General features: G+C 46.0%; 1 protein-coding gene across 1 annotated transcript in view; it reads right to left on the bottom strand.

Moving 5' to 3' along the window:
• LOC143276723 (SCO-spondin-like) overlaps positions 1 to 15,000 on the bottom strand; it is a 63,420-nt gene that overhangs the window by 27,527 nt on the left and 20,893 nt on the right. Inside the window, exons 7-14 of the mRNA XM_076581388.1 lie at positions 12,819 to 12,972; positions 10,771 to 10,938; positions 8,964 to 9,031; positions 7,897 to 8,001; positions 4,636 to 4,804; positions 3,945 to 4,191; positions 3,435 to 3,591; positions 878 to 1,201 (exon numbers count right to left, since the gene is read on the bottom strand). Of these exons, the coding sequence (XP_076437503.1) occupies positions 878 to 1,201; positions 3,435 to 3,591; positions 3,945 to 4,191; positions 4,636 to 4,804; positions 7,897 to 8,001; positions 8,964 to 9,031; positions 10,771 to 10,938; positions 12,819 to 12,972 (1,392 nt within the window). The remainder of the gene's footprint in view (positions 1 to 877; positions 1,202 to 3,434; positions 3,592 to 3,944; positions 4,192 to 4,635; positions 4,805 to 7,896; positions 8,002 to 8,963; positions 9,032 to 10,770; positions 10,939 to 12,818; positions 12,973 to 15,000) is intronic.

The following is a 15,000-nucleotide window of genomic DNA, read 5'->3' as shown; positions in this document are numbered from 1 at the left end:
CACACACACACACACACACACACACACACACACACACACACACACACACACACACACACACACACGCACACGCACACAGAGATCAAGTCAGTTCAGTTCATTTGCTCAAAGAGGCGCCACTGTGTTCGAACAAATCCATATGCGCTACTCTACATCGGCTAAGCAGATGCTTGACCAGAAACGTACTCTAACGTCCTCATTCAGGCATTGAGGGGGAAGGTAGATGCTTAAAAAAAAAGACGAATAGATAGATAAATAAATAAATGAATAAATAAATACGTAGATAATTAACCGACTACTACTACTACTACTACTACTACTACTACTACTACTACTAAAGATAATGATTATGAACAAACAAATACAGACACGCACACACCCACACACACATAGACCCACACAGTTACTAATTCACTGACTCACTCAGTTACTAACTCTCTAACTCACATACACACAATCACGGCGCTCACACACACACACACACACACACACACACACACACACACACACACACACTCACACACACACACACACACACACACACACACACACACACACTCACACACACACACACACACACACACACACACACACCCACACACACACACACACACACACACACACACACACACACACACACACACACACACACACACACACACACACACACACACACACACACACTCACTCACTAGCTCACTCACTCACTCAGTTACTAACTCTCTAACTCACACACCACACAATCACGGCGCGCTTACACACACACACACACACACACACACACACACACACACACACACACACGAAAAAAAAAGAAAGTCGGGAGGAAGGGGGTAGTTGGATAGCGGTGGGTAGGGGACAGGAAGCAGGCCCTCACCGAGTTGTAATACTCGCCCACGTCGGCGTCCACGTGCACGAAGCCGTTGGGGTAGAAGACCACCCGGAGGTCGTCCATGTCCACGACCACCACGTTGTCGGCGACGTCCTTGAAGAGGAAGGGCCCGCTGTGGTGGGGCATGGCCAGGGACTGCCCCAGGGTGCTGTCCGACACGGTCACTGTGCCGTTGTCACTGGTCTCCACCCGGAACGTGTGGCCGCCCTCCTCCTCCACCTGAAGGCCCGAGATGCACACCCCGAACTGGCTCAGCCCCACCACCTTCGGACACCGCTTGGTCAGCAGGCTCACCTTGAACTGTCGTTCCTGCAGTCATGCACGTGCCACACGGTCAGTTTGAGCATCAACAACAACAAAACAGAACATAATTCGTCACACAATGAAAAACAAACAACAAAACAACAACCACAGTAACCATAATAACAACAACAACCACAGTAACCATAACAACAACACCATCCACAACAACAACCACAACAACAACCACAGTAACCATAACAACAACACCATCCACAACAACCACAACAACAACCACAGTAACCATAATAACACTATCCACAATAACCACAACAACAACCACGACAACAACAACCACAGTAACCATAATAACACCATCCACAACAACCACAACAACAACCACAGTAACCATAATAACACTATCCACAATAACCACAACAACAACCACGACAACAACAACCACAGTAACCATAATAACACCATCCACAACAACAACCACAGTAACCATAATAACACCATCCACAACAACAACAACCACAGTAACCATAATAACACCATCCACAACAACAACCACAGTAACCATAATAACACCATCCACAACAACAACAACCACAGTAACCATAATAACACCATCCACAACAACCACAACAACAACCACAGTAACCATAATAACACCATCCACAACAACAACCACAGTAACCATAATAACACCATCCACAACAACCACAGTAACCATAATAACACCATCCACAACAACCACAGTAACCATAATAACACCATCCACAACAACAACCACAGTAACCATAATAACACCATCCACAACAACAACCACAGTAACCATAATAACACCATCCACAACAACAACAACCACAGTAACCATAATAACACCATCCACAACAACAACCACAGTAACCATAATAACACCATCCACAACAACCACAGTAACCATAATAACACCATCCACAACAACAACAACCACAGTAACCATAATAACACCATCCACAACAACAACCACAGTAACCATAATAACACCATCCACAACAACCACAGTAACCATAATAACACCATCCACAACAACAACAACCACAATAACCATAATAACACCATCCACAACAACAACAACCACAGTAACCATAATAATAACACCATCCACAACAACCACAGTAACCATAATAACACCATCCACAACAACCACAACCACAGTAACCATAATAACACCATCCACAACAACCACAACAACAACCACAGTAACCATAATAACACTATCCACAATAACCACAACAACAACCACGACAACAACAACCACAGTAACCATAATAACACCATCCACAATAACAACCACAGTAACCATAATAATAACACCATCCACAACAGCAATCACCACAATAACCACAATAACAACAACAACCACAATAACAACAACAACCACAACAAGCACAACAAAACATTCCAGGCACAGGTTTACATGAAGTTTCACGAACCACACGTTCAGTTTGAGTTTCTGTTTTCAGCTTCAGTTTCGGGTTTGTCAAGAAGGCGACACTACGTTGGTAAGAATTCATATCAACATACATTGCACCACATCTGCTATACAGATGCCTGACTAGCACCGTGACCCAGCCCGCTTTGCCAGGCCTTGAGTGCTGCATACTGCATTTTGTGTAACTATCACAGTGGACTTGTTTCACAGAATTTTTGCTGAAGGATAGAACTTTTGTCGCCATTTTGTTTGTGTTTTGTGTGTGTGTTGTTTGTTGTTGCTGTTTTTCAGTGCGCCAAGTGCGTGCTGCATATGGCACCTCAGTTTATCGTCTCATACGAATGACTATACGAATGAACAAAGGCCAACTCGCCCCCAAGGCTGCAGCACTGAGGGCCAGTGCGATCTCGTCTACTAGTTTTAGAGTCCAAAAATTTCACCTCGAGTAACGAGACAGTCATACTGGACGTGTTTGTTATTAAAGGATATCCATTAAATTTTTTTGCAAAGATGACATGGATGCTCATCTAGCGCCTATTCTGTCAGTCAGACCAAGCTCTAACCGCTCTACAAACACTGTGTCATTTGTACAACAGGCTGCCTACCTTGGTACAGCCCACAGATAACAGTATTATGGCGTTCGTCAATCGTTTCCTGTGTCATGCAAAACACTGCGATACACACACACACACACACACACACACACACACACAAAACAAAAAAAAACAAAAAAAAACATGGTACGATCTTTCTTTTTCGTGTTTAATTCTTGTTTGTTTGTTTTTCCTTGGATGTTTGTGGGGGTGGTATCCTCAGACTTACCGTGGACTCGATCAGTTTGAAGGCACAGGACTGCTTGAGAGTGCCCAGGAAGAAGTTCTCTCCGTCAAAGGTGTTGAGAAAGCCCTGCCCCGTGACGGAGCATGAGGAGCTGCAGGCTGTCTCGTTACACGACCACAGACCGAACTGCTCACAGGAGCTGATCACACACACACACACACACACACACACACACACACACACACACACACACACACACACACACAATACCGTTTCACCTATATCCTGTTCATAACAGCTCCCACACATCTTCCAACTCCGCTGTATGCCCCTTTCCCCCTTTCTATAAGCGCAATTAATTAATCAGTCAGTTCATGTATTTATGTATTCATTTATTTATTTCAGTCTAATATCAATTTCAGAGAAAAGACGTAACATTGATGAATCACACACACACACACACACACACACACACACACACACACACACACACACACGTCCACCCACACACACACCCAGCCATTCCTCCAGCCCACATCCCCAGACACTGACCAGCTCTGGCAGCCGTCCCTTGTGGACATGGTTTCCCCCTGGTCGTAAAAGCGCCCATTGTAGACACAGCCACACTCGTTGGGAGGCACGCAGGTTCCGTTCTGGTAGAGCAGTCCGTTCTGGCAGTGGCAGCCAGGCACGCAGTCCATGCACTCGTCGTGCAGATAGGCCTGCAGATGTTTGCCGCACGCCCTCTGACACATGGTGCCACACTGCCGGTACGTCATTTGGGCCGGACACTCACGGCCTGTCGTCACAAGGGATATCATCCAGTCTCACCGGGACGGCAAGTTACCATGACTACGGCAATGGTGACGATGGCAATGATGACATTGATGACACCAGCAATTTGTGACGATGATAATGATGACATTGATGACACCAGCAATTTGTGATGATGACAATGATGACATTGATAATATCAAGTTGTGATGATGACAATGATGACATTGATGACACCATCAAGTTGTGACGATGACACCTGACAATGAAAACACCGACAGTCGTGACGATGACAACGATGATATTGATAACACCAACAATGGTGATGATGACATACCAAACCACTCACCACACAAGTCGTCATCTGTACAGTCATCCAAACCACTCACCACACAAGTCGTCATCTGTACAGTCATCCAGACCACTCACCACACAAGTCGTCATCTGTACAGTCATCCAGACCACTCACCACAGAAGTCGTTGGTTCTCCAGTGGACCACAATGTATTTGGCGCAGTCGGCGGCATATACACCCACGGCGTTGCACAGCGCTTTCTCGGCATTTTCCGGCCCGACCCTGTTGGAGGCGCAGTACGAACGCATGCAGTAGTCCATGTAGTATTCTTCGTCCGTGTCCGCCTGCACATCAACTCCCTCGTCAAAGCTCGGCACTCTTTCTCTTTGAAGCCTCGACTCAACCCGGTCTTTCGTGGCAGTGGCTATCCGCCGTTTGAGAACGGCTTACGTGGCAGTCTACAGGATTGAACCCCCCACCTTCTCTCTCTCTCTCTCTCTCTCTCTCTCTCTCTCTCTCTCTCTCTCCTTACAGTGGACATAAACTAACGAAATCAAACTCGAGTCTGGTTATGTCTACGATTCTGTATACTTACATGTATTACAAAATGAGAACCATCCTCACCCAACTCTTTTTTTTTCTCTCGCACTGACATATCTTTATCTGTGTGTGTGTGTGTGTGTGTGTGTGTGTGTGTGTGTGTGTCTTTCTCACAATGTGTCCATCTGTCCATATCCCTATTTTCCATCGCTTTATTTGCTATTTTTTTAATGTCTCTTACATCTGTGTTTTAAATTTTATCATTACTTTTCTGTGTTAATTTCACTTGAAGCATTCATGTGTAGCATTCATGCTAGGGTTTTGTTGTTGTTTTTCCCTTGGTGTGTGTGTGTTAGTGTGTGTGTGTGAGTGTGTGTGTGTGTGTGTGTGTTACTCGCTTCCGTTTCGTACAGATGTGAGCGATGTTGTGTCTCTCAGTTTGACGCTGTGCTATACTTGTACATCATACATGTATTACAGTATAGCAACATGTATATGCCTATGTGTTTGTGTATCTCTTAGATCAACGGCAGATGTGTAAGTCGGCCGAAGTGCTAATGTCTTCACCATTGGAAAATAAAGATTCATTCATTCATTCATTCATTTATTCATTCTCTCTCTCTCTCTCTCTCTCTCTCTCTCTCTCTCTCTCTCTCTCTCTCTCTCTCCAAAAGAGCTTTCACCTCCCTCTTTCTGGTCTGCATTTTCTTTGACTTTCTGTTCACATTTCTCTCTTTTCTTCTTTATTTTTATTTCATTATTTTGTTTTATGTATGTATTTATTTATTTTTAAGATTTGGCTTTCGTTGCCATGTATCAGAGTTCTTCATGCGGTTGAATGACTGGTGTGACGGGCGCAATAGCCGAGTGGTTAAAGCGTTGGGCTGTCAATCTGAGGGTCCCGGGTTCGAATCACGGTGACGGCGCCTGGTGGGTAAAGGGTGGAGATTTTTACGATCTCCCAGGTCAACATATGTGCAGACCTGTTAGTGCCTGAACCCCCTTCGTGTGTATATGCAAGCAGAAGATCAAATACGCACGTTAAAGATCCTGTAATCCATGTCAGCGTTCGGTGGGTTATGGAAACAGGAACATACCCAGCATGCACACCCCCGAAAACGGAGTATGGCTGCCTACATGGCGGGGTAAAAACGGTCATACACGTGAAAGCCCACTCGTGTGTATACGAGTGAACGCAGAAGAAGAAGAAGAATGACTGGTGTTATTTGTCTGTGGAAAAGATTGAGTGCTATATATACACCTCTAATATTGTTCTTCATCTTCTCCACCTTCTTTTTCTTCTTGATATTAGCAGTATCAAGTACGCAAAATCATTACTTGTCAGTGAGTCGTTTGGCGAAATTGATTCAACTCCCCAGAAACGGACTGACAGATTTCACTTGATGATGATGATGAAGATGATGATTATCATTTTCATTGTTATCTGTTTTGTCGACATGAGGAACAGAATGAAATGGAACATAATAGAATAGAATAGAATCGTGTGTTTTTTCTTGTAATGAAACATGAGTTTCTAAAATACATGGAATATACAGAGAACCGAAGATAGCAATGATTATGAAAGTGGAGGGGGAGGGGGGAGGGGGGGAGGGGTGCAGGCAAACTGGTAGAACGTTTCTGTCATAAAACAACTTTACAAAATTAGATAAACAGATATATAAATGGATAAAGGGATAAATATGTAAATAAATCAGTAGATAATGAATAAAAAGTTGATTAAACGAACGAATAGAACAGTAAATGAAAGTATAAACGAGGTTGGGAATAGTGTGAGAGCGATGAAAATCCTCAGGAAAACCAAAACACCGTTAAAATGGGTGGCCACTTGATTTCTTTCTGGTGGAGAGAAGGGAATAGTGTGGAACTGAACCTATTGGCTGGCGCCGTGACGTCACATTGTTCAGAGCTGTCGTCTTGGTAACGGCATAGGGATGTGGTGCCAGGGGGTACAATGACTGATTTAAAGATACCTTTATTTAATAAATACAATTAATATATGAAACACACACACACACACACACACACACACACACACACACACACACACACACACACCTGTCTATGTATCTATCTATCTATCTGTCTATCTATCTATCTATCTATCTATCTATCTTCTGTTCAGATAGATAGATAGATATAGATATAAATATTCGTTATGTGTGTGCCCCTCTTGCAGCCATTCTGCGTTGACTCGGGGTTTTAGAGCCATGTTGCATTTCTCAAAGATTCTGGACTGGTCACGTACCTCAGTGTGACATTTCTCAAAGGTTCTGGACTGTTCACGTACCTCAGTGTGACATTTCTCAAAGGTTCTGGACTGGTCACTTACCTCAGTGTGACATTTCTCAAAGGTTCTGGACTCTTATCTTACCTCAGTGTGACATTTCTCAAAGGTTCTGGACTGGTCACGTACCTCAGTGTGACATTTCTCAAAGGTTCTGGACTGGTCACGTACCTCAGTGTGACATTTCTCAAAGATTCTGGACTGGTCACGTACCTCAGTGTGACATTTCTCAAGGGTTCTGGACTGGTCACGTACCTCAGTGTGACATTTCTCAAGGGTTCTGGACTGGTCACGTACCTCAGTGTGACATTTCTCAAAGGTTCTGGACTGGTCACGTACCTCAGTGTGACATTTCTCAAAGGTTCTGGACTGGTCACGTACCTCAGTGTGACATTTCTCAAAGGTTCTGGACTGGTCACGTACCTCAGTGTGACATTTCTCAAAGGTTCTGGACTGGTCACGTACCTCAGTGTGACATTTCTCAAAGGTTCTGGACTGGTCACGTACCTCAGTGTGACATTTCTCAAAGGTTCTGGACTCTTATCTTACCTCAGTGTGACATTTCTCAAAGGTTCTGGACTCTTATCTTACCTCAGTGTGACATTTCTCAAAGGTTCTGGACTCGATGACGCGGCAGGCGTGACGAGCTGCGGCGGTTTCTTCCTCGGTGATGCAGTCAGGCAGGATGGTGCCGCACTGCGCGTGTGTGAATAGAACAGAACAGAATAGAACAGAACAGATCAGAATAGAACAGAACAGAATAGAACAGAACAGATCAGAATAGAACAGATCAGAATAGAACAGAACAGAACAGAACAGAACAGAATAGAATAGAACAGAACAGAACAGAACAGAATAGAACAGAACAGAACAGAATAGAACAGAACAGAATATAACAGAACAGAATAGAACAGAACAGAACAGAATAGAATAGAACAGATCAGAATAGAACAGAACAGAACAGAATAGAACAGAACAGATCAGAATAGAACAGATCAGAATAGAACAGAACAGAACAGAATAGAACAGAACAGAATAGAACAGAACAGAATAGAACAGAACAGAACAGAACAGAATAGAACAAAACAGAATACATTTCAGACGTCATGAAACCTTAAGGTTCATAAGACACCACACACACACACACACACACACACACACATACACACACACAAACACACACAAACACTCACAAAAACACACATACACATTTACACGCACGCACACACACACACACACACACACCACCACCACACCACACCACACCACACCACATCACACCACACCACACCACACATCACACCACACCACACACACACCACACCACACCACATCACACCACACCACACCACACACACACCACATCACACCACACCACATCACACCACACACACACCACACCACACCACATCACATCACACCACACCACACCACATCACACACCACACCACATCACACCACACCACATCACATCACATCACACCACACCACACCACATCACATCACACACCACACCACATCACACCACACCACACCACATCACACCACACCACATCACACCACACACACCACACACACCACACCACACCACACCACACCACACCACATCACATCACATCACACCACATCACACCACACCACACCACACCAAATCTCACGGGTTTCGTTGTGAAGGACTGCCCCAGCTTTTTGGCCTCGTTTTTGTTCATACTGTACTGGACCTCATCTGTGAACACAGCACCCAGCACACAGCACACAGCGCCGTTATGCACAGAGATCTGTCCTGACAACACTTCACTTCCGTCCCATCACTCACTCAACGAGGCGTCACTTCGTTCGGACAAATCCATATACGCTACGCCACAACTGCTGGGTAGATGGCTAACCAGCAGCGTAACCCCGACGCGCATAGTCAGGCCGTGAGGGATTTCACAACAACAACAACAAAAGAAATAATCTGGAGTCAGTTTTATTCGAAATTTTTGAATGCCTTATACACAGTCAAGTAGCAGTGTTTCTGTGATGTGACCTGCATTATAATTATTGTTGTAATGTTGCACTGATTTCTGTTTGTTAATTGATGTAATATACTGATATTTACATACTGTTGATTACACTGTTCTGATTAATCTTTACTCTGTATATCCACATTCTTCTTCTTCTTCTTCTTCTTCTTCTTCTTCTTCTTCTTCTTCTTCTTCTTCCAGAAGTTCTTCCAGAAGTTCTTCTGGAATGTTCTTCCATGTCCACAATACACATCGGTTTCAGATTCAGCTTCAGATTATAGCAGACAGGAAGGACACTATAGGACACTATAGCAGACAGGAAGGACACTATAGCAGACAGGAAGGACACAATAGAACACTATAGCAGACAGGAAGGACACAATAGCAGACAGGAAGGACACTATAGCAGACAGGAAGGACGGGACACTATATCAGACAGGAAGGACACTATAGCAGACAGGAAGGACGGGACACTATAGCAGACAGGAAGGACACTATAGCAGACAGGAAGGACAGGACACAACAGCAGACAGGAAGGACAGGACACTATAGCAGACAGGAAGGACACTATAGCAGACAGGAAGGACGGGACACTATAGCAGACAGGAAGGACACTATAGCAGACAGGAAGGACAGGACACTATAGCAGACAGGAAGGACGGGACACTTTAGCAGACAGGAAGGACACTATAGCAGACAGGAAGGACAGGAAGGACACTATAGCAGACAGGAAGGACACTATAGCAGACAGGAAGGACACTATAGCAGACAGGAAGGACAGGACACTATAGCAGACAGGAAGGACGGGACACTATATCAGACAGGAAGGACACTATAGCAGACAGGAAGGACACTATAGCAGACAGGAAGGACGGGACACTATAGCAGACAGGAAGGACACTATAGCAGACAGGAAGGACAGGACACAACAGCAGACAGGAAGGACAGGACACTATAGCAGACAGGAAGGACGGGACACAACAGCAGACAGGAAGGACAGGACACTATAGCAGACAGGAAGGACGGGACACTATAGCAGACAGGAAGGAAGGACACTATAGCAGACAGGAAGGACACTATAGCAGACAGGAAGGACACTATAGCAGACAGGAAGGACGGGACACTATAGCAAACAGGAAGGAAGGACACTATAGCAGACAGGAAGGCAATCGGGGGATCGAACCCTGACCACTGAGGATCACAAGTTCAACGGCGGTCACAGCGCCTCTCCCTGCTCACTCCCTGCCCCCTCCCTAATGTCGGAAGAAGAAACGACGACAACGACGACGACGACGACGACTAAGAAGAAGAAGAAGAAGAAACCGCTCCTCGAATCTATACATCTATACTCTTTCCCCACACCCCTTCACGGCCCCTCCCCCCTAGCCCCACCTCTCCACCCCTTCCCCACGCACGCACGCAGACACACACACACACACACACACACACTGACACACACCTGAGTAGTCGCCGTCGTAGTTTCCACACATGCCGGCCAGTTCCCCCAGGGTGTGCGTGTCTTCCAGTGTGACGAAGAGCATGGCGTCCGTGTCAACCCGGAGCTTCAGCCCGAAGGTGGTCATCACGATGTACACACTGTCCGCGATCAGGTTCACGTCCACAAGCTCTGCACCAGCAACACGCACGCACGCACGCAAACATACACACATATGCACGCGCGCATACATACACACACACATGCACACACATACGCGCGCGCGCATACACACGCATGCATGCACACACACACTTTCACACACACACACAAACACACACACGCACGCATGCACAAATACACGCACGCACGCACGCACGCAAGCGCGCGCACGCACACACACACACACACACACACACACACACACACACACACACACACACATTTGGACCAAACAGTGTGCTCAGTGTGTATGAAAACAGCCTCTTTTGGGAAAACACATTTCAAGCGTATAATTATTTCTTTGACAAACCCAAAAGATCAAAGGAAACGTTGGTAGAACCATTTCTTTTTAATGACAAATTTGATATTTAAAAACACACGAATGGATACACGAACATGTTTTTTACACTGCAGACTTTTGCGAGGAAGATGGATGTCACTTGGAATACACTGATTTCTTTGATAGAAATAACATACGAACTAATTTTCTAAGTTCTGTAGCAATCACTGAAAGGACCTTCGTTAGAAACATTAGATATGCATTTCGAAACCAAAACAATAGATATCGAATCATTCCAGAACATTACCTGCTATACTTAGTGAAGAAAAGATCAAGCTTGCACTATGATATTCTTGTGCATAATGATGAAAAACAACAAAAATGAATGACAGACTAAATACAGAAATAAACTGGACAAAGGCTTTTGAAATGGTTAAAAGATATTCAGGAAATTACACTGAAATAGTTTCAAGTCACAAAACATTAACCACACATGTTGCTCTGTCACATGTGAGAGTCTCTAACCTGACAGCAACGTTCTTTTCGCCACAACGACACGGATACCATTGAACACATCTTTTGAAGACGTATGCATTCGACCATCTTTCGGGAGCCGATGGAACATGCCATTGATACTAAATGCAAAGACATTCCATCTTTCTCCCTAAATTAGACAATTGTAAATTGTAGGAAACGATACTTATCAGATAATCTTTAATCTGATAAGATATTAGATTTCATTTTGCTTCTTGCAAAGTTCTATATACATTGATGCGAAATTGAGAGAAGAAATACCCCAGTTCAATGCACTTAGTAAATTACAGATTTGAAACAGAAAAATATATATTACTTTTGTTAACTTAAATTCGGTTGAATTCGCGTTACTGTACGGAAATAACTGAAAGTGGAGAAAATTAAAACCAAACCATAACTATGAACAAACCATAACTATGAACAAACCATACTCATGTCAAAAACAAATCTAAGCCAATCATGGAAGAAAAAACAAAAAGAATGTGAAATGTACATCATGATGAAAGTGTATGTTTATATGCATGTTATGTGTATGTTATGCTGAACATCTTTTTAAAAAAAAAGTTTATTATCGATATATGAACACACACACACACACACACACACACACACACACACACACACACACACACACACACACCTCTATCTATATATCTATCTATCTATGTATCTATCTATCTTCTATTCAGATAGATAGATAGGTATAGATATAGATACTCGTTATGTGTGTGCTCCTTCGTTTTGTCTTCTGTCAAATGTTTCCGATAATCTTTTTCTTTTTTAATGTACGTAGTCTGTGTGGAGTGGAACTAATACCCCCCCTTCTCCATCACCCCCACCCCCAAATAAAGAAAAGAAAAAGAAAACCAAAGCAGCAACAAACAAAAACATAAACACACACACAACAACAGCATCTCTCTCTCTCTCTCTCTCTCTCTCTCTCTCTTAGGCCTCCGCTAGCCTACAACTAGCCTATTACTACCACTACTACTACTACTACTACTGCTACTACCACTAGGCCACAGCTGCCACCTACCGGTAAACTTCTCCGTCTTGGTGAGGGTAGAGGTGTTGAGAGTTTTGACTGCCTCTGTCTGTGACTCGAGAGTGCTGTCGTAGAGACTGAGCACGCCCTTGAAGAACACGACGCGATAGCCTGGGGCTGGTGTCAATATCTTGATGGTGACCATCTGAAACGCCCCGGGTGCTGAGTGGTCAGGTCAGTCTGTGCATGGGGTGGGAGGGGGATAGTGTGGTGTGGTGTGGTGAGATGTGGTGTGGTGTGGTGTGGTGAGGTGTGGTGTGTTGGTGTGGTGTGGTGTGGTGTGATGTGTTGGTGTGGTGTGGTGTGGTGAGGTGTGGTGTGGTGTGGTGTGATGTGTTGGTGTGGTGTGGTGTGGTGTGGTGTGGTGTGGTGTGGTGTGTTGTGATGTGTTGGTGTAGTGTGGTGTGGTGTGGTGTGTTGGTGTGTTGGTGTGGTGTGGTGTGGTGTGGTGTGGTGTGGTGTGGTGTGGTGTGGTGTGGTGTGGTGTGTTGGTGTGGTGTGGTGTGGTGTGGTGTGGTGTGGTGTGGTGTGTTGGTGTGGTGTGGTGTGGTGTGGTGTGGTGTGGTGTGGTGTGGTGTGTTGGTGTGGTGTGGTGTGGTGTGGTGTGGTGTGGTGTGTTGGTGTGGTGTGGTGTGGTGTGGTGAGGTGTGGTGTGGTGTGGTGTGGTGTGGTGTGTTGGTGTGGTGTGGTGTGGTGAGGTGTGGTGTGGTGTGGTGTGGTGTGGTGTGGTGTGATGTGTTGGTGTGGTGTGGTGTGGTGAGGTGTGGTGTGGTGTGGTGTGATGTGTTGGTGTGGTGTGTTGGTGTGGTGTGGTGTGGTGTGGTGTGGTGTGGTGTGGTGTGATGTGTTGGTGTGGTGTGGTGTGGTGAGGTGTGGTGTGGTGTGGTGTGGTGTGGTGTGGTGTGGTGTGGTGTGGTGTGGTGTGGTGTGGTGTGGTGTGGTGTGGTGTGTGTGTGGTGTGGTGTGTGGTGTGGTGTGGTGTGGTGTGGTGTGGTGGTGTGGTGTGGTGTGGTGTGGTGTGTTGGTGTGGTGTGGTGTGGTGTGGTGTGGCGCGGTGTGGTGTGGTGTGGTGTGGTGTGTTGGTGTGGTGTGGTGTGGTGTGGTGTGGCGCGGTGTGGTGTGGTGTGGTGTGGTGTGTTGGTGTGGTGTGGTGTGGTGTGGTGTGTTGGTGTGGTGTGGTGTGGTGTGTTGGTGTGGTGTGGTGTGGCGCGGTGTGGTGTGGTGTGGTGTGGTGTGGTGTGTTGGTGTGGTGTGGTGTGGTGTGGTGTGGTGTGGCGCGGTGTGGTGTGGTGTGGTGTGGTGTGGTGTGTTGGTGTGGTGTGTTGGTGTGGTGTGGTGTGGTGAGGTGTGGTGTGGTGTGGTGTGGTGTGTTGGTGTGGTGTGGTGTGGCGCGGTGTGGTGTGGTGTGGTGTGGTGTGGTGTGGTGTGGTGTGGCGCGGTGTGGTGTGGTGTGGTGTGGTGTGGTGTGTTGGTGTGGTGTGTTGGTGTGGTGTGGTGTGGTGTTGTGTTGTGTTGCTGTGGTGTGGTGTGGTGTGGTGTGGTGTGGTGTGTTGGTGTGGTGTGGTGTGGTGTGGTGTGGTGTGGTGTGGTGTTGTGTTGTGTTGCTGTGGTGTGGTGTGGTGTGGTGTGGTGTGGTGTGGTGTGTTGGTGTGGTGTGGTGTGGTGTGGTGTGGTGTTGTGTTGTGTTGTGTTGCTGTGGTGTGGTGTGGTGTGGTGTGGTGTGGTGTGGTGTGGTGTTGTGTTGTGTTGCTGTGGTGTGGTGTGGTGTGGTGTGGTGTGGTGTGGGTGGTGTGGTGTGGGTGGTGTGGTGTGGTGTGGTGTGGGTGGTGTGGTGTGGTGTGGTGTTGTGTTGTGTTGTGTTGCTGTGGTGTGGTGTGGTGTGGTGTGGTGTGGTGTGGTGTGTTGGTGTGGTGTTGTGTTGTGTTGTGTTGTGTTGCTGTGGTGTGGTGTGGTGTGGTGTGGTGTGGTGTGGTGTGGTGGTGTGGTGTGGTGTGGTGTGGTGTGTTTGTGTGGTGTGGTGTGGTGTGGTGTTGTGTTGTGTTGCTGTGGTGTGGTGTGGTGTGGTGTGGTGTGGTGTGGTGTGGTGTGGTGTTGTGTTGCTGTGGTGTGGTGTGGTGTGGTGTTGCTGTGGTGTGGTGTGGTATTGTGTGGTGCGGTGTGTAGGTTCCTGTGT

The sequence above is a fragment of the Babylonia areolata genome, chromosome 2 (assembly GCF_041734735.1).
Source record: "Babylonia areolata isolate BAREFJ2019XMU chromosome 2, ASM4173473v1, whole genome shotgun sequence".
Taxonomy (NCBI): Eukaryota; Metazoa; Mollusca; class Gastropoda; order Neogastropoda; family Buccinidae; genus Babylonia; species Babylonia areolata.
Note: the sequence above shows the minus strand (reverse complement) of the source record. Positions and strands in the feature narration are given on the sequence as shown.